The sequence below is a fragment of the Eleginops maclovinus genome, chromosome 22 (genome assembly GCF_036324505.1).
Source record: "Eleginops maclovinus isolate JMC-PN-2008 ecotype Puerto Natales chromosome 22, JC_Emac_rtc_rv5, whole genome shotgun sequence".
In the NCBI taxonomy this organism is placed as follows: Eukaryota; Metazoa; Chordata; class Actinopteri; order Perciformes; family Eleginopidae; genus Eleginops; species Eleginops maclovinus.
In genome coordinates this window covers 7836015-7862123 of record NC_086370.1, presented here as the reverse complement: position 1 = coordinate 7862123, position 26109 = coordinate 7836015, and the positions used below count along the sequence as shown (strand labels likewise).

The 26109-nt window shown below is 40.0% G+C and overlaps 2 protein-coding genes across 3 annotated transcripts; both read right to left on the bottom strand.

The window, feature by feature from the left end:
• Nucleotides 1-153: 153 nt before the first annotated feature.
• Nucleotides 154-11880, bottom strand: sgpl1 (sphingosine-1-phosphate lyase 1). Of its 2 annotated transcripts, none has more exons than XM_063874740.1 (14): nucleotides 11691-11880; nucleotides 8798-8963; nucleotides 7736-7803; nucleotides 7278-7425; nucleotides 7079-7158; nucleotides 6696-6824; nucleotides 6514-6602; nucleotides 5480-5588; nucleotides 5300-5398; nucleotides 5070-5216; nucleotides 4616-4854; nucleotides 4379-4525; nucleotides 4174-4294; nucleotides 154-2240 (listed from the first exon to the last, which is right to left on the bottom strand). In XM_063874740.1, exons 1-14 carry the CDS (start codon nucleotides 11796-11798, stop codon nucleotides 2094-2096), a joined length of 1797 nt encoding a protein of 598 aa, XP_063730810.1. In that variant the 5' UTR covers nucleotides 11799-11880; the 3' UTR covers nucleotides 154-2093. The 2 variants fall into 2 exon arrangements, with proteins under 2 accessions (XP_063730810.1, XP_063730811.1); XM_063874741.1 differs by lacking the exon at nucleotides 11691-11880 and adding an exon at nucleotides 9590-9791.
• Nucleotides 11881-18031: 6151 nt separating this feature from the next.
• On the bottom strand, nucleotides 18032-25518 carry pdlim1 (PDZ and LIM domain 1 (elfin)). Its single transcript, XM_063875212.1, has 7 exons — nucleotides 25212-25518; nucleotides 23559-23710; nucleotides 23017-23101; nucleotides 21779-21963; nucleotides 20230-20378; nucleotides 19927-20044; nucleotides 18032-18686 (listed from the first exon to the last, which is right to left on the bottom strand). The coding sequence occupies exons 1-7, from the start codon at nucleotides 25302-25304 to the stop codon at nucleotides 18500-18502; spliced, it is 969 nt and encodes a 322-aa protein (XP_063731282.1). The 5' UTR covers nucleotides 25305-25518; the 3' UTR covers nucleotides 18032-18499.
• Nucleotides 25519-26109: the final 591 nt, after the last annotated feature.

Here is a 26109-nt window from a genome sequence, read left to right as displayed (position 1 = left end):
TGCTATGATGTCATGAGTTCAAACCTCTGAAGGCACAGAGGTGAAGGCTTATTATTGCCAAATATTGTCTACTGCAACACAATTTAGGTCTTCTCTGCAGACCTAAAGAAAAGTCCTTTACATGATGTAGTCATCTTCACTTAAAACAGGATGTTGCATTACATGTTTTTATTCAAAAGAGACAATTATTGAGGATATTTTTCCAAAAGCAAACAGGATGAGTCATTGCTGGAAAACTTTTTTTGCACAGGCATGGGTATCCACACCGTTACTGGGCACAGTATTGAAAGACATATGGATGAACACATGATGGTATTAGCTACAATCGTTAGTGGGGATGTCATCAGCCATTTAACCAGGTACTGACTAAAAGCTTGAAAAATCCCGCACATGTAAAAACCTAAATACATTCATGTCTAATCTCTTTAGAAATGCTCAGTATGTAGAAACACAAAAGCTCACAAAGTAAGTGATTAATACACACCCAGTGATCACACAAATGGTTAAATTACACTAACTAACAAGGCTGATATGCTGTCACGCTTCTATTGACTTAAAACATTTATAGTTGAGCAGTCCCCTTCATTTCACTTCACAAAAGGAAAAGTTATATATTGCACAAACATGGAAATAATTTCATGGGAATACATAGTTTCAACAAGCAATATTAGGAAAGCAAATAAAAGAACAGATGTTTTGGTGTTACAGAATGCATTGTTACATTGTCAACTGTTAGTATATGTGTACATATCCTGCTGAATGGATATATTTACATTCAGACAGGGCAGAGAGTGGGTTTCTCCCAACATAAACTATTGAATCTGTCAGTCTAATAGTTTATCTTTATTACAGTTTGTATGCCCTTATACTGTGAAGATTATGTGAGAAAGGAAAACAAATAACACTTGCCCTGTTAGAAAGTGTTTCAGTGGATGAATAAATGACATTTTAATTGAGAAGAAACTGAGGTAGATTGAATTAGGAGACAAATTATTAGAAACTAGGGTGATAGACAAGTGACTTTTTGCAGACTTTGCAGATTATTGAGTTTCTGCTTCTAGATAGTATACACAGGACCAGGGTTGATTAGTTTAATTTAATTGCATTACTTTAAAAGAATAATTTGTGGAATTCCAATTAAAAAATAATCAAAAAGCCCCCAAGAGTCCAATACGTTTTTAGGCAGTTTACAATTATATTCGTGGCCTTGGGACTAGTTGTACCCTTTCAATTTTAAACAACAATTGTATTAATTATTAACGACATTAAAAGTTCCCACTATCAAAATCTTTCTCCCTCTGTCTACAAATCCAATCACTGTCGATGGATCACGAAAGCAGACTTAAAACAAGAAAAAAGTCATCACATTAAGTGCCAACAAACAAAGAACATGCATGCTCATGCTCACAGACAAACTTCTACCATAACGTCAGAGCTGTAGGTTCAAGTGATTTACAGATTACCCTGATATACTCTAGTCGGGGCATCGTAGAGTTTTTACACTATAAAAGCTGTCTGCCAGAGAATTACCACATGATGATGATACCATACTGCATCAGGTTTAAGCTAGAGGGCAGCACAGCGTCACTAACCAGGTTTCAGTGGTTTTTGAGAGTCATGTTAGTCAGGCAACAAGCTGAAATGTTCCGGCAGCAAAATTTAAAAAAAGGAATGGTTTTGCTATGCATCAGTAGAGATTATGAGAAACATCAACATTTAACACATGCTAAAATTGAAATGAACTGTTAAAACGACACACACACACACACACACACACACACACACACACACACACACACACACACACACACACACACACACACACACACACACACACACACACACACACACACACACACACACACACACACACACACACACACACACACACACACACACACACACACACACACACAGGATGGTTACAATGATGATGGCTTGTGCTTTAAAGATCTTTGCAGATGTTTTCCGTATGGTGTAGGTGTGCAGGATAAGGCAACCGTTGAACGATTAGTTCGAAACTCTAGGAGGAGGCGAGCGTGTTTCCCTGCGTGCAATGGGGTTCAGACCAGTGGGGGGGGGCCCATGCAGCTTCAGTGGTGGGCTTTGCCGTTGCCGTTCATGTGGCTGGTGTTTGACACGGACACCTCAGTGCTGTAGAGACAGTCCAGGAAACCTCGGGAGATCTCCGTCACCATGGATCTGTCTGGGATGGACTGCGCCATGCCGTAGATCGCTCCCTGCAACAACAGGAAGACACAAAGGGGTTTACAATTGGTCAGTAAGTGTTGAAGCCCTAGTGAACCTTGAGCTAAGGTTAAAAATCTTACTTGGTAGATAATGTTAAATAGGTGGTTGGTTGTTTTTATATGTATGTTAAATAATTTATGTTTACATGGGCCTTGCTGTGCCCAGCTTTTGATCACCCCATGTAAAATGTTTATTTAAGGAGGTAGATTTAGGACACTGGTGTATATGACACCTGATAAGACGAGGCAGCAGGGCAGGTTTTCAACCGTTAACAAAGTATACTACTTGAAATTTCAAATAAATGCTTTGGATGGCGTGTCGTCAACCTTGCTCTTATATGGCTTTTATACGAAGGTTTGGAAGCAAATAAGGTTATAAAATATAAAAACACAAACTGCTCTTACACTGTGGAATGATCACAAGCTTTTGGTTTGAAAGCATAGCAAGAAATTATTATTAACCTCCCATATCTACTTTAGGATTTTTTTTTTCAGCAGGATTTTGCTCCATGTTTCTATTTCTGTTATTCAATTGCTCTAAACAAACCTGACTGACATGGAGCAAGTTTTGCCTGTTGGTTGGAGTTCCCACTACATTCAAAACTGAAACACAAACAGTACATGCAGTATTTGCAGAAAGACAACAAAATGCCACATGTACCAGTTTTTGGTTTGAAAGTATGTCAGGAAATATCTAAAGAGTAACATTTATTATTAACCTCCCATATCTACTTGCGCTTGCTTTATTGTTTTCTTACATCTCCCAGCAAAACTTTCAACAACACTCAGAAAACAGATTTTGTCTGAGTATATACAGTACGTCTATATCCCCCGCCCCTTTTATTTGGTTGATTTTAATGATTGTGTAACCGCAGTTCCCATAATACTTAATAATGAAAAATAATTAACTAAATTCAGGATTTATTTATTTTAGCAAGATTTTGCTCCATGTTTCTATTTCTGTTATTCAATTACTCTAACAAACCTGACTGGCATGACATCAGTTCCCACTACATTTAAAACTGAAACAAAAACAGCACATGCAACAAAATGCCACGTGTACAAAGAACATGGTACACAATAGAGACTAACAGACATATTTGACTTGCTTGGTCACGCCTCACTACAAAGGTGAGTTTTACCATCTCACACTTGCGTGAGATCCGCTTACTTGTTTCCACCTACAGTACAAAGACATGTAGGTCAATGGAATGGGTAATTGTACGTTGACTGGAAGTTTGGATTTTTCGAGTATTTGGTAGCTTTTGTTTTCAAAATAATTGTAACTGGTGTGAATTGTGAGATTGTGACCATGAAACCACAATGGTGAATTCATGATTTTAAGATCTCACCCCATGTGTGTCATTTGACTTGCTTTTTTGTAGTGGCAATACATCTTTTGATATCATACTCCATTGCAGTTCAATGAAAATCTCAACAAATCTATTTTTAGTGTAGAATTCTCCTTTAAGATCCTGCACGGTTATATACAAGATCCTCTAAAGTGTTTATTGGTTCTATTTACCTACACAATACTGTACTTTAAGAACCAGTGTGTTTCATATACTTGCTTAGTGCTGCTGCCTCCTCGTACTTAAGAGTAAAAGTGAAAACATATTGTGGTGATTCAGTTTCTAAGTCTGATATCAATATTTTTCTCCACTTTTTACAAAATGTAAAATACATTTTAAGAGAATAATCCTTTTCTGTGGAACAGGTGGTGAAAAAGGTTTTGAAAGGTAAAAAAAAGTAGGGCTTCCATACTTTTGGCTTGTTTTAAGATGCTAAAACTCACTCTCCATGATATCAAATGTAAACATTCCTCGATTAGAACACAAATATTTATCGTAATTTACTACTTAAACTTACTGTATAATCAGGGTACGCATACAGCATGAACACGTGTGTAGAAGAGCCCACTCACCATTCCTGTGGTTTTCTCTTTGGGGTTCTTCATGATGATGGCCACCTGCTCTTTGACATCACTGACAAACTGATCGGCGACCCCCTTCTGCGTGTGCAAGACTGTGCAACAAATGTGGATGCTGTGAAAGAGGACATCATAGAGTTGAAACTCCTGGATACTAATGAAGATATTCCATTTGTTAAATATTACTTTCAATACGTACCTGGATGGGTACTGCAGTGTGTTCAGATTCCAGCCCTTTGTTGTAAGTGCGTTAGACAGACGGAAAATATCAAAAACATCAGAGCCTATTGCCACCACAGACACTTCGGGGTCCCCAAACACAAACACACCTTTAATCTTGGAGGTTCTGTCAGAAAAAAAAGCACAAAGTAATTAAAAAGTCGAAAGTGATCATTTGAAAACTTGTTTTGAACTAATCTAGACCTGTGTGTCTTACTCTGTTTTGATTTTGCGCGCTGTGCTAATGATCTTCTTGGTGGCGTCTATGTATCCATTCTCTCCCATGTGCATCATGGTTGCCCAGCAGGCGGCGATGATTCCTCCGGGCCTGGAGCCTGCGACAGAGGGCGAGGCATAGATTCCCCCCTGCCAGTCTGGAGCCACAAAGTACTGGTAGTGCCGGTACTTTTTATCACTGTAGAGGATTACTGAGGAGCCTTTAGGGGCGTAACCGTACTGGAGAAGAATGTAGAAACAGAGTATTAGAATAGCTGTAAAAGTAGGGCCTAGAGGAGCCAGTAGAGATTTAACCTAGGTCTTTAAACTCCATAATTAGTGGTTTACAAATAGGGAAATGTTTATTTTCTGGGTTTGTTATAAGATGTTTTTTTCTTAAGTAGGTAAGCTTATAACCAGCATTTATTTGGAGTGAATCAACAACCACTCCTTACCTTGTGGGTGTCTGCAGAGATGCTGGTTACACCTTTTACCCTGAAGTCGTAAGGTGCCAGTGGGTAACCAGCCTTGGCCATGAAGACAATGAGGAAACCTCCCAGACAGGCATCCACATGCAGCGGGAGGCTGTAGCGCACCGCCAGCTGGAACACAGCGAGGGAAAGTTTAAGAGATTCCTTCTTCTCATTTCAAAACATTTTCTATGGGAAATGTATCTACTTCTCACTTTGGCTACTTCCTCAACGGGATCCATGATGCCATGGGGAAACTGAGGCGCCGAGCACACCAGCATGGCCGTGTTCTTGTTGATGGCCCTCCTCATAGCCTTGAGAGAGAATAATTATGGGAATAACTAATGTGTAAATAAGCAATCAATGAGCACATGCTGTGTCTAATGTATTCTCACCTTCACGTCTACTTTCATGGTTTTCTTGTCGAGTGGGACATGAACAAGCTTCATCCCAAAGTAATGTGCTGCTTTGTCAAAGGCTGCATGGACACTCACAGGTGCAAGACTGAAGAAAGTAGAAGAAACGGCAAAAACAAGCTTTAAATACATTCTTGTATTCATCTTTTTAATATCCATTTTAAATCACGGTTGACAATTTCTTGAGATAAGATATTATAAAAATGTCAGCTGTGTCGCTGTAAGTTATTATTTTATTGATTTGAACTAATAAGTGTTTTTAATTTGTATTGGACAACAGTAGTTCTCAATTATTATTGGATGTAATTAATGTTTTGTTTAAATTAACATCGCACTAATTTCTACTAGTCGATTACGAGTCTTTATGTCTTTTCTTTTTTTTTACATATTTAATTGTGTTAACTCGCATGTATGATTTCTGTGCCTGTGCTGTTACCTGTGTTATGTCTGATTTATTTTCTTGAATTATCCACTTAGTGTTTGTTGCTGCAACTACTGTTTAGCTCACGTGTTGTGCCATAAGGAACTAAATGTGCTAAAAAAAAAAGGGGGTTTTTTTGCTTGCTTTGGTGTTAAAACTGAGGAAGTTTGCAAAATAAACGCATCACAAATATCACTAGTAGGGCCTGAGGTTTTTTTCCTGGTAACTTGTCCAATTTAAAATGTGGCAATACTGATAAGCTGGCAAAATTCTTAATTACAGCCAAAGAATGTTCTACACTAAAATGGAAACCAAAATGCTCTGTAATAGTTGGATTGCAACTATTGCTCGGTTGAGAAATGAAAATAAAACCTTTTACAAGAAATGTCAACATTTTACCAATTTATGAAAGCTCTTCTAAACCCTATTTTTCCATCTCTTTTCAAATGTATCTAGGTTCTATCATGATACAATATAAAAAGTCTACATTTATTTGATTTATCCAAACCAATATTGAGACCTTTCAAAAAGCAGTTTTAGAACCAAAAGACTTAAAACCATAATCAACGATATTTTTTAAAGTTCCACTTACATTTCAGGGTATTTGACCCCACGCTCATACGCCATGTCTCTGTACGCCTTGCAGGCCATCAGTATGCTCTCAGTTCCTCCTGAAGTAACCTGGAAACAAAAAGGCAGAGAGTGGTTTAAAGGCTTTGGCTCTATCCATCCTCAGCTCATACAATGTGTGAGCTTATGCTGATCATAACTTACTGTGCCGCAGGAGTTTGGTCCACCGTGGAAAAGTGTGCAAGACATTCTGACAACCTCCGCCTCCATCTTTCTTACGCCAGGAAAAATGTCAGGGTGAAGTGGGTTGCTCCATGCAAAATCTCCATATACCTACAATCATAAGAAAGAGAAGGAAGACATACAAGTTATTAAAAAGCTCCAACTACTTACTGTGACACACAAAGCAGGGTGGATTTTTTTGAAAGAATAAACAAGAGTTGTTTCTCAAAAGGGACAAAAGATAAACGAAAGAATTCAGTCCCGTCCTGCTTACTGTAGCCAACATTACAAATGTATTCAAGTTCAGCCTTTGACTAGTTGCGCATGGAATGCCAAAGTCCAGAAATGTATACAAAGATGCATACCTTCACCAGGAGATTGGTCAGAGACTCATCCCCCCAGTACACTGCACCCGAAACACATCCATTCTCCCACTTCACATCATCTGCAATGACACAAGTGATTTATCATAAATATGAAAAAAGGGAACAGTCAGTAATGAAATATTCTCCAGGAAGTCTTAGCTAGACAGATAATGAAGGTCAGGAATGAATGCCGCCTTACTCAGAGTCTCATACTCTCTGATCTTGTCCAGCACTTGGCTCTGGGAGAGGCCTTTAGAGGGCAGCTGCTTAGTGTAGCTCATCCCTTCCTTCAGGGTACACAGACTAGCAGACATGTCATCCAAAGCCTTGTTGAGCTGGCTTTGGATCTGTTATAAAAAGAGGAAAACAACAAGTTAGGTAAAGCATGTTATTCCCTGAAAGGAGTTATGGTGATGCAACTGTTTCTCTGAGTAAACGTGACCAGAACGTGTCTGTGCTATCAACTCTTTTTGTACAATTTTGATAAAGTGAGTGACATAATAACCAGAAGTAACACACTGTTATCACCAGTGCATGATGTAAAGTGTGCCAAAGGTCTACCCCCTGCCCCCTCTGCAAGCTGTACTCAGTCATCCATGAGTGACTCAGTGCACATCTGCTGGGAGAAGAAGGAAGTCATTTACCACTGATACTTACTGTTGCACCAACAAAGGGTATTTTTCTGACGAGTCGAAAGCACAGCTTCTTGATTCGCGACGGGAGACCTGTTGGCCAAAGACACGAGACAGCAGCTGTGGTGAAATGGGCTTGCACACACATCCAACCACAAACATTGAACAGCTGACTATGACTTATAATCACTCGTCAAGACCAGGCGTGCTCTATGAATAATGCTACCATGTTCACAAAGCCTTTCATTCTGACCCTGAAAGTACTGAAGACATAAAGAGTCCTCCATGAAGCCTCACTTTCTCCCAGTTTCACTCTCTACGAGCTGAAGTAGACAGGTGGAGCTGACTATGTTCCAGAGGAATTCAACCACTGATTGATTGATGATAGCAGATCTAGAAAGTCTTGTTGTTAGAACATACTTCAGAATAAAAGGGAAAGTTCAACTCAAAGGTAGTCCCTAAGATGAACCAGTAAGCTGCTGTTTACATTTAGAGAATACGATAGCAAATAACAGTATGGCGGCCAAACTCCAATATTGTAGCAAATATCTTTCTAAACATTTCTGATTCCATCAGATTCATGACGTGTTCTCAAACCACCAAATTGTTTGTACAAGAGTTCTTAGAAAGATGAATCCCATTGTTGTCATCCATTAATGTGCCAGCTGATTCTAACTAGCAGGTTAACACAAGCACCACTTCAGGGCATGAGGCTGCAGTGCCATGTGCACACACATAAATCTTAGGAGAAAATGAAGTCAAGAACACCAGAAGCTCCATACATTTAAAAAAAAAGTGTTTTACTTTCTACAGGAAGTGAACGTCAAATGAGGATGTGTTTTTTTACCTAGTGTCAGTAGTGGATGTGTAATAGCACCGAAGAGATTCTATTACTTAGTATAATATAATCTAGTGCTCAGTGCGGTCGTGTTTCCTAATTTAAGAGATCATAATGCTGTGAAAAATGTATGTTTTAGAATGAGGCGACTCAAGAAGCTTTGTGAACATGGCCTCGACATTTCAATGTGTTATCATATCTAATTAACCCCCCCCAATTATCAGCTGTGTATCACGTGTGAAAGATTACTTTCTTGCTGGAAGAGGAAGCCTTTGATCCAGACGGCTCCCAGAGTGGTGATGACGGTCACGCCAATGATCTGCCATGGCTCCAGGTCGGAGCAGTGTGTGTTCACCTGCCGCCGGCCCTCCTCCAGGTACAGCAGCACCATCTCCTTGTACACCTCCAAGGCACTCTGGAAAACCAGATACAAATACAATATGAACAATTAAGAAGAACAAAAGAACCATACATCTGCAAAGTGACATAACACAATCATGACCACATTTTATGAAAATGTTTCAAATTGTTATTGGATTTCTTGAGACAATGTGAGGATATGTGCACCTGCATTTTATGTGTTCCCATGTTGTATGTATTATCCCATAACACACTGTTTACATTTTCTAACAGTCAAGTCCTACATCATTAGTGTCATCCCTGGAAATGGAAAACTGCAGTCCAAGTTTGATAAAAATGTTGAGTTGTTCCAAACCAAAAATATATTTTTCCTAAACATGAACAACATTTACGCCAAGAAACAGAAACAAATGTCCACTAACTCCCTTTCAAGAAAGAGAAATGTTCCAAACAACAGACTTTAAAGGCAAGAAACTAACTTTTCCAACAAAACAACTCAACGCTAGAAGCTACATCCACAGTATGTCAAAGTCAAAAGTCCACGACACCGAAGTAATTATCTTTCAGTAACAGAACCCTAAAATATTAAGACCACTATAAAATCCTTATATTGTTAACTAAGAATATTGATATTAATTCAGACTCGTATTCGGTTCACACATCCCAAACATTAGTACTTACATCAGGAGACATTGTCAGACCTACAGAGTCCAGTTCCTGCTCACACTGACTAAAGCTGCCGCCTGTCTGATCTCCAGGTGAGAGTGAGAGAGCTGCCTGCATGTCTATCAGCAGACTCCTCCCAGCAGCCAGACCGGCAACAACACATCCAGCCAGTGGAGGGATGTTTTGCAACAAATCATGCTTCAACAAGACAGGAAATGGGTCTCAATAAAGTCAGAACTTAAATAACTGTTTGTGAATATAATCCTGATCACCAATTAACACTGAACCCTTTGTTATCAATCTAAACCCAACTCTCAAAAGAATACCTGAGCCTAGAGGGATCAACATGGCAGTAACTGACTCAAACATACTATTTCATAAGTGCAGTAAAATAATCTTTCCATTATCTCTCCTCTGCTGTGTTTTTTTATTACACAATAGCAGGCAATTTTGATAAGATGGACCCTTGTTTTCTCCACCTCAGCCACAATCAAAGCTTAAGGTTCAAAAGACAGTATATTAAGCAACCCCAGTCTGCGTCGCCGGATATACACATCACATAACAGCACAATGAGGCAGGTTCCCTTGTGCAATAGAAGGTTTTGAAACGATGTGTTCAAGTAATTCAAAGAATCCTGGTTTTAGGCGTTTGATAATGAGGATATGAAATTGTTTGTGAATGAATGGAGGGCTGTCAGTGAGGAACAGGAGTCCCCCCCCTCTGCTTAGTCTATAGCTGTCATACCTGCCTGTTAGGATAACATGTTCTTATTCAGGTTTGACCAGATCAGCTGCAAAGAGGTGGGAAACAATGGACACAAAAAGCCATTACTATGTGTTTATGGTGAGGCTTCACTTGGGTTTTCATAATAGGGGTCATGTTTGTGAGTAAAGGTAGCGTGCCGGTATAAAACATAGTACTGATCGCTGTCACGTATCTGCCATAAAGAAAAAGATTAAACTGCGTTATCTCACATCAGTGCAAAAGGCAAGTCTGATCCTTAAGATACAAGCCTCTGTGCTTGTTATCCAACTCACTTTCCGTCTATATGTTTGCCTTCGGGTCCTTTTACCAAACCATTCGATTCTTTCTTTGCCTCAGGAAAACTAATACAGAGTTCACACAAACACACTTGCTCCAGTATTGTCCCACTTATTGTCAAACACTGGACGCCCATTCCTTTGCTCTCCCTCGTACAACATTTGGCTGTTCTGTAAGGAGAGCTTTTGTTGTCTCAGAGGGGAGGTCATGTTCTCATGGAAATGTACTGGGTGTGAGGTGGCTGCTCCTGGATACATCAAGGGGAAACAAGACTGAGAGCAACACCGCAAGTCAAAGAGGGATCCAGAAATCATTGAGAGGGAGATAATTACTTATTTTCTTTAACCGTTTACAAGGCCCAAAGCAAGCTTTTTGAGATACTTCTTCATCCTCAAAACGATCAAGAGGAGTCCCTGTGACACAGTTTGGAGGTAAATGTTGCACTGACAGCTGATATGTGTCAGACTAGCTGCCCCCTAGTGCTGAGTCCCTGTCTGGTGTCTACTATCCACAAACTAGATTCTGCTCCTTTAAGGAAAATCGAACAAATCTGAAAAGCTCTCTGGTGGCAGGACTAAAAGTAATGCTTTGTTTAAGCTTCCTGCAGGTTTAAGTATGGCAGGATCTCTAATTTTAAACAGAGGCTGGCTGCTACAATAAACAATAAGAAGGAGCTGCAAACCCTACAAGCAAACATCTCATTAAAAACAAATTACATTTTTATTAAGATGCTTTACATGAAGTCCAGTATAGGAAGCACCTTCTACACTTTCTGTTAATGTCTTCATATTTCTGAAAATATACTGTGGCTATCCAACTACAGGAGTTTTAAAGTCTAAATATATTGTAAAGGTTTCTTCAGAAACACACATAAATCGGTAAACCAAGGCTTTCTTATCAGGGGACACAGTCAAACACACTGTTTGTGGACGTGCAGCATGACTAAGAGGAAAACTAGGCAGCTCGCTAGCTCACTTTACTATTGGTAAACAAGTCTTGATCGCTTTAAGCGTCTTGTAGCATCCCTGCCACCGTCCTGTGCGTAAAACCAGGCACAAGTGAAATGACACTTACCCAGTAGTCCATTTTGTCGATGCAAAGTCTCGCTGAAAGCCCTAGTTTTTGTCTGCTTCTCAGGAAAGTCACCTCCAGCAAGCCTGCCTTCGAATCTTCGGCTCTCATCTACATGCTACTAACAAACACAGCAGCAAGCTAACCCTGAGTCAGGAAGTACCCAGAAAGCTGCGCGCGGTCTGAGCATGTGTAGAGCTGACAAAGCTGTGGATAACCGTGAGACGGCTGTCTATGCAGCGCCGCATGGTTTGTAGATCTACCCCTGAACAAAGAGGAGCAGCGCACGTTTTGACTTCCACAACTGAAGGAGTTAGGAAAGAAGCAATGCTGCTTTTATTTGCTCTTAGTGAACTCCATCACCCTGTCACATTCAGTGCACTGTACATAAATATAAAAAAAATTACAGAATCAGATTTTATATATATATATATAAGTCAGACACATTATCATTTGTAAAGTGGCCTATCATTCTTTAATAGTTGTATCGATCAATCTTGATGAGCTAAGAACAATTATGTATCTATTCCAAAACAGTGAAAACATAGAAATTAAGTCAGTTTCTACTGCAATACACTGTTCAATTCTACAACTAAAATGTCCTTATTCCTTATGTTATGCATTGGCCTAAAAGCAGCCACAATTATTTCTGGGAAAATCCTAATATAACATACATTTGTGCAGATTATTCAATGCTGTGAAATCGGTATTCTATGGGTAGAACATTATGAATGATACACGATTGATATTCAAATTATTGTTTAATGTTAATTATGACGAATTGCGTGGTATTGAACGACTCTGCTAGCTACTCTTTTGTGACACAAACATAAAATGTACGTTTAGGTACCATAAATCAAACTGTAAGTTCTCCGTTTAGAAGATGGCGATAATTATGTGGCATACAGTTGTATAAGGCTGTTTGACCTTATTCTACTTATAGATTCCACATATTTGACGGCATGTGAATGCATCGTTTCTGCTGCTTTGGTAATGAGATGAAATGTTGTTTTCTTTTCAGGAGGGTTAACAGCGTCTCAGAGCGGCCGAGCACTGTCACTGCAGCTTCACTTCCAACAATAACATGAAGAGGACACATGCTGCACATACTAAGCTCTTCTCTAGTTCATATAGTTTACGTTCTTTGGAAGGGGGGTGTTTGTTTAATGTATTATTAACACTTAAGCTGTACTAGAAAAGTGAGAACACTGCTGTATTTTGATCAACAAAGGAATTATTTTATCACTCAAATAAAAACGTTGATATTATAGATAGAGCAACATTTTTAAATGGGCCCTAGTATGTTCATATCAAGGTTCATTATTGTGACATGTTTACATGCTTTAATGTTCAAAAAGTGGTTTATTTTTCTTATGCTGCCTGTCTTTTCACCCTCTGTCTGAAACCAGAGCCCAGTCTGCTCTGATTGGTTATTTGTCGTTATTGATCAACCGATTAGAGATGTCCGATTAGAGATGTCCCGCTCCTTATCCCGTACAATGTGTTGGAGTGCAAGTCAATAGAAGCATGAGTGTTACGTAGCGATGTCACTATGTTGTGGAAGTAAACAAAGGAGTCCAACTGAGGCGTTCCAGGCAGAGAGTGTGTGGGAGGTAATTTCCCTTTGTTGGGAACTTCGGGATTTTATCATTTTCAGACAATTTACTTTTACAAATAGCTACCTATAAAACACACTAACGAGAACGGAAACCCCCTAAAACTAAAAATAGGGCCCCTTTAAACATAATATGCAGTGAGTGAAATTCGCCGGAGGGGCTCTGAGTGTTTAATGTGAAATATTCCTGATCATCATCATTAAAAACAAGCAGGCTTGTGTTGGTTAGGGTCCAAAGTGATAAAATGACCCTTGACCACACAGCTCCATGTGCACATTTGAAAAGGACCAACATAAAAATAAACTTTATTCGATAGTTAATTGTAACATCTGTAAACAAGGTAATTTAGGCTAATTATATTTTCTTGGGATTGGAAAGCTATCACATTTCAGAGTTGGCTGCCTTACTCCAACAATTATTCTGTTGTTTTCACCAGTAATTTCAATTTAGAGTATTACAAAATTATAATGCAGGTCCACCAGGAACACATATACTAACCTGATAAAGTTCCCTTACCTTTCAGCAACATAATTGATTGTGTGTGATCAACTTAAATCGATTGCAATGAGGAATTATTGAATGTATAAGATATGTAATGTATATCCTACTAAATATTTTTCCCAGTTATCGCAGAACTATTGAATTTGACGAGAGACTTTCAAACTAAAAGCCACTAAAAAACACTTTTGTGAATCCGTTTTTTGTTTTTGTTTTTTACAAAAAGTTAAGTGGATATACAATAGTTATTTTTTATGGCTACATTTTAATTGAACATTCATGTTAAAAATGAATAAATAAAAAGAAAGAAAGAAAAAAGGTGCACATGTGTCCTTTGAGTCCCTAATGAACTCAAGGTGTAACATCGTAAACAGACTATTAGAAGAAAGAAAAAGCATGGTGCATTAGTTTAGGGGGTGAAAGAGGGCGACGTGCAGCCACAGCCCTATTCGTGCTTACAACCTTTAGAAAAGACAAACTGTGTCCATAGGACCGCTATTCCACTGTAATTGGCATACACTGTCTTCTAAAGCTGAGGTGAGCGGTACAATGCATTGCCTGTGAAAGGAAGCTCCAAAGCACATTAAAAGTGAATTACTTCTTGTGTAAAGTGTGTTCAGGGTCATTCCGGTCACGACGCGCGCACCTCTCCAAAGCGCACACGTCTCCAAAGGCGCACTCCATACTTTCTAAAAGGCAGTCACATTGTTGAGGGGTTTCACAAGAGGTGTACATATGGCATCCGGGTTGCAATTAAATGTTTTTAAGATGTTTTTTCTTTCTTGAAGAAGTTTCCCTTTTTCCTTTTCTCTCTCTCCCGGCAGCTCTTTGCCAGGAAGAAGAAGAGGAGGGGGGCACATTGAATGGCTTCGCTGCTAGTTTGGGATGACAACAATCTGGTCAGCGAGTTGTTGGACTTTGATTGCCCCCCTCAAAACGTCCTTCAAACAAAAAAGCTGAAGACGAAAATAAAGCCCCACCTGGTACCTCTGTTTGCTAAAATAATAATAAATAGATTTCGTATAATAAATAAGCAAAGGAGACTGTAAAGTGAAGTGGTAGAGGAAGTATTAATCAGGAGCATCGGGCAGGTATCACCTGCTCGGGAGCTTGCTCAGTTTATTGTTAAATATTGTTAAATCACTTTTCGTAGCAAGTCTGCTCCGATATCTGCTATTTCCACAGCAACTGGGCGCTTATGTTTGCCTACACTTTGCATAACAAGCAGGACACTACAGCACACTGATAAAAAAATCAAGGGGAGACACTGACAACTTCAAACCAACACCTGTCCACGATATCCGAATATGGATTTGGCACAAATGATTATTTGTAAAGTGGTAATATTTAGTTTACTTTAGACTTTTCGTGCCTTTTATAACAGCAAAGCACCATCTCGTATCTCACGGGTGTATTTGTCCAGTTTATTGAAAGCATATGGTTATCAGATTGTTCCCAAAACACATATTTAGACAGAAAGTTAAGGAGAGCTTTTTGTGATCCTTTGTTGGCCATTGTAAATCATGTTTGAGCTCTGCCACACTTCCCCTCCCCCACCATCACGACTGAAACGTGTCTGCATGTTGTTGACATATTTAAGTAATCTTTAACTTTCTAAAAGCAAAGTTACATTATAAAATGTAATGCGTACCCAAGTTGTGGCGATAGTGGACATGTTTTTGGAGATGTCATAACGCACACATATAAGCTCACACTACAGGAGAAATCCACCTTTAATTGTCGTGTCACACGACCAGAGCCTTTGTGCTATCACTTCGCACAACGGGTTTCACCCTCTCATACACTATGTGTTTGGGGGCCCCATGCGTAATTGTCTTTATCCAACAACGTGAGCTTTGCGCTCTAACGCATTAAGCAAATGTTTGTCCAAATAAATAGGAATAAAAACGACTTTTTCTTTGATATCGATCCGACTTTTTAAGCAAACAGGGACGAGTGACCTATTAAAAGAAAATGTGGCTTACATTTTTTTTTACAACAGTTTAGAGTAAGTGAATTCCAACAAGTCGTGTGATATGCGCACACTCCAAAATACGCAACAGCATACTCTATATTAAACAATTATTTTCAAAAGAATCGTCACTGTCAAGTTTTTTTAACCTCAATTTTTACAACTATGGTGAACTTAAAGATGATTTTGGAAGCCAGTTTTGGCATATTCCCATGGCCACTATGCACCCAGCACTGCATGTGCCAAAAACACGAGTGCGTAAAATGTGCCATTACAAGTATCCTTAAAGAGAGAGATCTGATAACATTTGCAAAAGCAAACTCACACTTCATGCTAAATTAATTTTGGGAGAGACTTGCAGTGATGAGTTAAATATTTCTAACAATTCCATTCTAATTAAAAGAATTTGCGCAAAAATGGTACGACAATCAGCCAAGTGTATGAGTGACAGGATGTTATTACATATAATAGGAATCTATCGACAGTTATCAGGGAGAAGTAGCTCAGAAAAGTGGTGATTCTGAATGATCCCTGAGTTTGAAGTCTTTTGGAAAAAGTGAAATACATTTTGATGTCTCTCAGGTTTTAGCATAAAGTTATGGTTACCCTGGCATACATGCATGGCACTTTATACCACACACATGTAATTGATTAGAAATAACAAAGAATACACAAAGAAATATAAGTGTGAAGCCTGAGAGTGAGGGGGTAGAGGGTGAAGGACGCGCTGCCTGGACGCTGATTGGCTCCTGACAGGCGCTGTTGATTCAGGCGTCCTCCCTGCACAGAGATAAGATAAAGGCCATATAAAATAGCAGAGATGCGCATCTATCCCTCACTGTCAGCTGCACACTTACAGCGAGTGCTGCCTCCAGCTTACAAGAGAGGATCCCTATCCAAGCATCACCTGTCAGGTAAGTGCAAATATACCCATCCATCCTAAAGTCTTTCAAATGTGGTGTATGATCTCAAGATTTTTAGATCCAATTGCAATTCTATGCATCATTTCTTATAAATTATATTTTTGCAATGTAAAAACCTGCAGTAAATACGTTTTATTATTGTTATTGTTTACAAACCTGTTAAAAACTATTAGAAAAGGTTTCTACCTTAAAACAAACAAAACTTAATCACTTTTTACTTTAAGTTATTTCACTTTTGTTAACCTATCGAACAATCCTTTTATGTTTATGGTCATGAACAAGAGTATTCATAATATTTCAATTATATTTCAACTCAGAATGTCTCCTAAAGTTCCCTGCGCATCCACTGACCTGCCCACATCCAGAGACGCAGTGACGCGCAGCAGGTTTTCTCCACCTTCAGCTGGTGGAACTGCAGAGGACTCCGGGGAGAGCTTCCCTCGGAAACAACACACTGGCACAGGGGGTGAACCCCCCGCAGTAAAACATGTGAAACAGAAAAGCAGAGGTGAGCCGCGGGGCCGGCGCAGAGTGAAGGCCAACGACAGAGAGCGCTCCCGGATGCACAACCTGAACTCGGCCCTGGACGCGCTGCGGAGCATCCTGCCTGCGCTGCCCGAGGACGCGAAGCTCACCAAGATCGAGACTCTGCGCTTTGCCCACAACTACATCTGGGCTTTGACTGAGACCTTGCGCATGGCCGACCAGCGTGGGTACCTGCAGGGGGGGTCCGGTCTGAGCAGCCCGACCAGTGTTTCCTCGGCGGAGTGGGATTCACCTGCAGAGTGTGCGACCTCAGCTGAGTTTGAACCGAGAAACTGTTACCCCCCCTCTCATCAAATGAAGTGTAATATTTTAACAAGAGATCAATCCAGTGTTTTCCCTGTCACCTTTTACATCGAGTCATTGTGTGTGGAGAAATACAAACACTCTTGGCAGTGACAGAATTTTGAGGGAAACTCTGAAAACATAAAACTGCATTGCTCTTTATAGCTGAACACTTTCAGGCATGTTTCTCTCCCACACACATACAGTTTCGGGACATCAGAGCAGGTGTTTCCCTTCAGCAATCAAGGGCAAAAACACATGCAGTGACGTCTCTGATTGAGATCCTAATTGGCCACTCACTCTCAAGCTCCTGCCCAATCAGATCTTACAAAAGCACCTTACCCGAGTTCACAAAACAAAAGTACTTTACAAAGAAAATCACAACTGTCCTTAAAGGCCATTTCTTTGTTTTCACATGATTTCATGACCCTGTTGCACTTCAAATGTTGATGTTTTTCTGAAAGAGCATGAAGCATGTTCAATGATTTAGGAAGACAAGACAACTAGTGTAAGCTAAAAATATTTATTTGGTAAAGACATTCAAAATGTTATTTTGAGCTGTTTTTGCTGCATAAAAGTCTATTTATTTATTAAAATTGTAGAAAACGTGGTGAAAAGTGGTTTTTCATTTTTTCCATGATTCAAAAAGAGCATACTGAACATGTACAGGGACAAATATTATTTAAACAGTGGCGGTCATTCAAATGGAAGTTATTTTCTTTTATAGGAAGAAAAAAATAAATGCCATTATTTCATATTTTCCTTTTGTAGATGCCAAAGTCAATGTGCAAATCAACATTTCTAAAGATGTAGTTGTTTACCGTCCAGCCTACCAGGGTCTGCTCTGAAGCATAATGGGAGAAGACAAATTTTAAGTTTTTGGAGTAGCATGAGCTACTAAATGCTGTAATGTCTGGGATTATGTCATGCTGTCGTATAGTGGTGTGTAGTCCGAGGCGGAGCTCAGCGAGCGCTCTACTTGGGGAACACAGTGACCACGTCGTAGCCCTCAGGAGGAGTCACTCGCTCGCGTGCGTGCTTCTCACAATAAATCTGGTCCTCCACAAAGAAATGTCCCTTCTGTTTGAGGTTGACGTCGCAGTCTGTGCAGGTGTAGCACTCGGGGTGACGGAACTTGTCCCTCAGCTTTACCACCATCCCCCTGAAAGAGAGATATAAAGAGCAAATTTAACTTTATTCAACAGTTATTTACTTCATCCAGGCAATTATCCATGAACTGGATTTCAAATATTTGGATTAGTTATGTGCACTGTGAAATGTAAGAAGCAACCCTGCGAGTCTTTGGACATTAGGACATGGATATATGACTGCTACAAAATTGTGTTCCAAAAGAATTGGCATCCATCTGATGCTTTACTAGACTTCACAGACTGGGGTTTTGCTTACATACATCTTCACATCACATGCTTTGGTGTTTTTATGCCTCTATCAGAGAGACAGTAGATAGAAATGTGAGGAAACAAAGTGGGACAGACATTCCAGCCAATATGTTTCAGATAAAATGCTGCTAACTATGCCAGGAAATAGTTTAAGTCTGTATGAAAATAAGTCCTAACCTGAACCAAGGCTGATAATATTGTACCTGCTACTACAATCATGCAAGTTATGCAAAAAAAAATCAAGATTGTAGAAACTACTAGGCTCATTCTGAAATAGAACTCGTATATCTTTCTGAACCAGAAAGTTATTAAGAGTGTCTGGACACATAATTCAGTAAGTGGATGATAAAATGGCACAATGACTAAACACAACATTTAAAGTTGGCCATCATACCGTCTCAACAAGTCTGTGTCTGCCTTTTTAATAGCATCCTCTTGAATGCGTTTTCTGATCTCAAACCTGGTTGTTAGCTTTTTAATAGAAAAGGTCTGCGCCCCAAAAAAACGTTAAACACAGAAACATTTAAAGAGAAGAGAACACCCAAGGAGAGGGCTGCAGGTACAGACACCGTCACTCACTTCTAGAGTGTCACAACTAAATCAACTTTTACGAGTGATTTTAGGAAACCCTACCTGTACCTTCAATTAGAATTTACTTTAAAGTGAAATTACATCCAAAACAGTTACTCCAATTAGGTTGAAAATGTAGAAAAGAATATAGTTTAATGGGCGATTCAAGGCGACTGCTGCCACAACACTCCGGTATTGGTCTTAACTCATTTCAGACACAAGGGGGAGACAAACTCCAGTAGAGACACAACACAGAGGCCTTTTGTGTTGCGTCACATTTTGTGACAATGAGCATTTTAAGTGTAAAAAACACTACGCAACATTAACAGGCGTCATTGAAACTGGCGTCTGGAGATTAGATTCCGAGGGAGCCATAAACACCGTTCTACCTCCTCAGCTGTCAAACATTACTGAGGAATCATAAATACTCACACAATCCCGGATCCACATTTGTCACAGGAGGGCAACTTCTCCATGTTCCCCACTGAGGATGCGATCTTCGTTGAGGGTGCCTTCACACTCCTGAACCCAGACGGTTTATCAGGGTCACCTACACACACACACACACATGATCAATCCATTTAGGTTTCACTGGTTCCACACGCATGTAGCATAGGATTTGTCATTTTAAACACCCGAGTAATCTGTTATCTTAAAAAAGAAAGTGAAACATGGCCAAAGTGAATTGCTCTATTGCTCTCTGAGGGAGCTGTGAGGAATAATCCCGATGTGTACCTGTCTCGAGGATCTCCTGAAGCACTTTGAATGACGCAGACTGTCTGGGAGGCTCATCAGACTCTTGGTTCTCCTGCAGCATCTTATACACTTCGGAGTCTGCGACTACAGCTGGCAGCTTACCCGCCTGCGAAGGATCTGACGGAGCTCTACAAAGCAAGAACACACATTTCAATATGTCTGCAGGAGCCACAGGATGCAAAAGGCTAGACAGCTTTTCATTATTCCTGATGTTGATGCAATAAGAGTTATAAAAGTCCTCGAGATAACCAAACCTTTGTGCAGCTTGCTCATGTACACTATAGGACTTACAGAAGAATTAGAACATTTTAAGTAAGTCCCCAAGCAACACTGTCAAATATTGTTGTTCATGTTATTGTGATATACTTTACTCCTGCGTCATCTTCTCCCGGTCTTAAAGGAGGTGTTAAGTGAAATACTATAACTGTATTTGCCTTTAGCTGAGCGATGATTACCTCATCTTTAGTATAACTTGTAAAAACACGTTGCTATTCAGGAGCTGGCCATAATCTGTCAAACTCAATTCTTGCCGAGCAACTAATCAGAAAAACCAATAATAATCAGTTACAGCAGCAGATAGAAGCAGACTATCATCAGAGACCTTTGGGTTTTCAATAGACTTACTGATCATCAGATGCATTACTACTCTTTTAAGAGCTTGAATGTTTTCCCTTAAGATACATCTTGCATGTTAAATATTAACCTAATAAAGTTGTTTGATGGAAGAGGAATCTGTTGAGGAAACGCATCAATAAGAAGTGTGTGACAGGAAACACTGAGCTGAAGCCTTTAGGGCATGGAGCCTGCTGTTACACTTTGACCTGCAAAGTGATGTACGGCAGTGTACGGAGGCAGGAGCAAAGTTATTTAAAAACACCTAATAAAATGTATATCATTTTAAGAGTCCCCTTTATCTTAGAATGATTTAATTACTATATCCTGCGTCAGACTGGCCTTCATACTAGGAACTGAAGCAACCGGACTCCATTGACCGACACTGTAATATTACTTACTGCAGAACAGGAGCTTCTGGTCCTCCAACAGTTCATTAGATCTATCCTGTGTGACTTTTGAGTTTTAAAAAAAGGGATAGTTTGTTTTGACACAACAACACAAACAAACTAACCAATCGACATCACCTTCTGCGTTTCCGGGAGGTAAGAATACTATCGAGTCTGATTAAAGAAACAGAACAGGTTGAAAAGAGCTAACTTTCACGTTTATTTTCCAAATATATATAGCGTAAACTGATGTGGATATACATCTTTTTTCAGCACTACATTGCTTTTCTTCTATGCTGGTACTCCTGTCGGTTTCTCAAGGAGCATGGCAAGCCTCATCTCCTGCAGGTGAGACTATAAATAATATTGCCTCCTAGTGATGACCTCTGTAGTCCATGGAAAATGACTACTACAATTCCCACAGCGCCAGCCTTTTAAAGTGTGTGGAAGCAGCGACGAGACACAGTTCTGCTTATGTTAATATAAAACAGTAAGGAAGACGATCTATGTTTTCTATTTGGTCTCACCTGTTGCTGGGCTCATTGGCTGCAGCGATGGTTTTAACTTCGTCCACGGCCGAGTTGAAGTCCTTGATGTTCTCTGAGGAGTAGAGGCCGGAGGGGCTGTTGTACTGGTTGGTGACGACTTTGGGGCCGAAACCGCTGAAGGGCAGAGCACTCCTGTTGTGGGTCGAGCCGATGTGTTTCACCTCCTGTATGAGAAATTATGGGAAAAGTTGTGCTGTTAAAGCTTTGTGTGAGTGACCAAGCATCAAGGCAGTGAGCGCAGATATCTGTGACATAGCTCACACACTCAGTCTGAAACATGCAACACTCGCGGTGCAAACTCAGTGCAGCGGTGGTCGCTACTTTGACGCTTTCAGAGTCACTTTTCATAAGTTTGCACATGTACAAACATGCAGAGGATATCTTCTTACGAAATATTACTCAACATCTGAAAACACCCAACCTCTGGTGTTTCCAACGATGAAAACTAAAATGTTGCATCCACAGATTTTAGCACTGAATCTGCTCAGCTGAAAGCCATTTGACTGCTGCTTCCAGTTTGACTCAGTCACACATCATTTAGCAGGATAATGTAGACTGGGGATTTGGCCTTAATTATAGTTAATGTTTTTTAAAGGCAATTACGTCATGACACTGGCATCCCATCAAAGTGGCTCATGCTTCTCAGTGGGAACACGGAAATGCCTCCACAAATAGCTCATGCTTCAAGCTTCTGACAAAGAAATTGCAGAATATTCCAGAGTCTTAAACTGACACGCTGAAACTAGCATCAACCAATAGCCCTAGATGTAAGAAGCATTGGTTTAAAGCACTAAAACAGTGAAGTGATCGACTCCAAGCTTTCCAAACATGAGTTGTGGTGTTAGAAAAAACATCTGTGACCTGTGACACACACACACACACACACACACACACACAGCCTACATGAATTCACACTTTGGCCGCAACTTTCCGATTAGTGGGCAGGAACTGAGGCTTGCGTCAGAGTTGGCAGATAAACTACCGTCTCCTAGGAAACCTCCTGTTGGGAAGTAAACAATGACCTCATCACTGGAAGTATAAAAGAAAGAAAGAAAATCAACCCACGAGGCTCAGTGGGCGTGGTGGGAAATGAACGCGGAGGCTTCCAGAAACTCTATAGCTACCTGTAGAGATTCAAGTTACAGGCTGAATTAAAGAGGACAGGAAGTCATTTCAAAAAAATAATCCTGTTTGATGTTGAGTTGGTAGACACACACCTTTGGCTCTGATGCCAGATTCATCTTGTACGGATGTGTCCTCCCTTCCTCAGATGAAAGCGGGGACCACAATTTAGTTTCCGACCTGCAGGAAAGAGGAGGACAAGATCACAACCTTAGCTTTAAATTAAAGAAAGTTTTGTACCTGTGTAGCTGCGCACAAACATGCCATGCCTGTGTCTTTGAATGCAACAGACCCCTTGCATGGTCGTCCTTAAGCTCAGCTTCCCTGAGAGTTTACCTCACCCTGCATTCACACATTCCCTCTTAATTTGAACAAACATACTTGCTTCAACCTGTTTCGACACCCTTGCTACTTGAAATCCTGTGATGGTGTAATGCACTGACACAGCACAGTTTTACTACAAAGCTTGGCATACATACACTTCTCAAACTCAAGTGCAACAAAAGACAGACTTAAGAACGATGAATAAACATCACGTCACTCCCTGAACACCTGGATTGCAGCTGCCTCGTATTACTCAGGGTTTTTCAGGCCCGCGGCTATGCAGATCAGACTGGCACATGAAGCTACGGCCCACCTGTCTACGGAGAGCACCATCTCGTCGATGCACCCCTTGATCTTGTTCTGCGCTGCCAAGTGAGTCATGTGCTCCGTCGGTTCTCCGTCAATCGCCAGGATCATGTCCCCAATACACAGGTTGGCCTGGGCAGCTTTACTCCCCGGGGTGACCTACAACACAGGACACATGATTAATGAGAGGAAAACAAAACTATTTTTGGGCTGTATGGAAGCTGGGATAATAGAGTGTGAAGGTACTTAACTCATAGAACGGCAACCATAAATCAAATATAAGAGCAACAAAAAAATGTGCGCAAAATATTTTGACAAGCGATTCATCCTTAAAGTAATTTTTTTGCAAAACAAAGACAAAATGCTGTTTTCAGACTCTGAAATATGGAGATTTTCTGCTTTTCTATGTTTTATATCATATCAAACTTAATATCTTTGGTTGCTGAGAAAGACAACATGTAAAGAGATCAACTTTGATTTGGAGAAAACAGGATGGAAATGTATTGTTTTATTTAGGTTTTATAAAGCAAACGATTACATTTCAGTATCAATTACATTAGAAGATTAATTGATAATGAAAATCATGGTTGGCTAGAACCTTATTTGATGATTGGAAATTGCACTTTTATTTAAATACATATTTCTATTAAAAGATGAACTTGTTATATGACACTACTTTAGCAATAATATCTTGAATCATTAATATCTGTAAACCACACCTTTGATTCCCTGTACAGTCAGATATGCGTTTATAGTCTGAAATCTTATTTTCTATTGAGAGTTTAATCCTACTGCTGTATAGTTTAACTCTGACCCTCATACACATCTCATTGTTTACAGTAAACATGGACAAAAGCCACTTGCAGAGGTGTTTCAGTCAGAAAACAAAAGGAGGCAGAGAGAAACTCCAGCGCAGTTCAGGAATTCCTAATCACTTTTCCATGGGTGGAGTGTAGCGACCACGGTAACAACATTTACAACAGGAACAGCAGCCGACACTCAGGCAAAGTACACAGTGGAGCCTCATACTCAGAGCCATTACTGCCACAGGAGTGTATGATGTTTAATAACGATTTGCATTTAAGTTCTGTTGTGAAGTAACACAATGGGCTGCAGAAACTTTAAGGTCAGACGAAGAGGCGTTCAGGGACACTCAGGGATGTCAAATATAACAGATTATTTCACCCATATAATCCTTTTACTTTGAATGTATGACTTTTAAAAGAATTATGACAGCTGAAAGTTACCAGAAAGTCTGCAGACATTATGAAAGTTATACTTCGCCTACTTTTGTGTTTAACTTGTTGCATACATTTAAGTTTACAGTTAAAGTAACGTATACAATCATAATTCACCGGCAGAAAAGATAACATTGAAACTGAAATAAGGAAATGAAGCTACAAAAAGTATTAGAACGCTGCAAAGTCTTTAATGCCAGTAGCTGAAAGTACAACATGCCACCTTAACAATAATTCAAGTTAGCTACATGTGTGACAATAGTTTATACTCTATGAAGTAACGTTAGCCTATTGTTAACACCAGCTAACTTTAAATAGCAGTGTGTCCGAGAGGACACAGCGCGAGGTGAAAGCTTTGTCGGCACTAGCCCAGGTGTGGTTACACTGAGTTATAATGGAGCAGCTAACAGTAACACACTTACCCGGGAAATAGTCAGGGGCTGCTCGAAGTCCTTACCGCCAACCAGCCTGAAGCCCCAGGGTCCAGGCCCCTTCACGACTACCCGGAGAGGCATACCGTTAATGTTCGTTTTTAGCGGAGTCGTCACGGTGTTTAAAGCTCTGCCTCAGACCAACAGTTCACTTCCTACAGCATATGACATATGCAATGATCGATAGGCAGAGTTAGAGCCGCAGCATCAGAGGAGGTGGACCCTCAGGTTACGGTCAGACGAATAGATTTTGAAGTTTCCACGCTGATAAGTGAGAGCACAAAGATCGTGTATCGAAAAGATGGATCACTCCGTATTATTTACGGGGAACTGGCCAGACTTTCAGGGATGTCAGGTGAGTATGTCCTGGTGGGAGAAAGAGCCCCAGAAAAAGCACCCTTTATATAACCAACCATTTGTCTAAAAGACTAAATCTAGCAATTACTTAATCCTTATAATATGTACCCATGGCCAAATAAAGAGTATTCCTCTGGGCCAAAAACTATTAAACACACATAAATGGGGTCCACTGGGTGTTAATGTTCCCTTAAGACAATACACTTGGGCACTGTTTGCGTTTTGGAGTCAGTCCCATATACAAATTACTGCAGCTGTAAATATTTAACTGAGTGTTAAACTTCGGGACTGCATCTAAAATAGGGTCCAACAAACCTAAAACACTCAGCTGTTTAAGTAACATTAGCTAAAAACTGCTGTGCCCGGCTTAATTAGGGCTTTTTGGTTGTCTGTAAAAATAAAAACGAAACAATACATTTTAAAGTTAAACATCGAAGAGCAGAGAGCAGTCAGAAAGTGAGACAAACTGCATTGTTGGTTTTGGTATTTTCTTGGCATTTATTTACAACAAGAAAAATAGAAGTTAAAGTCT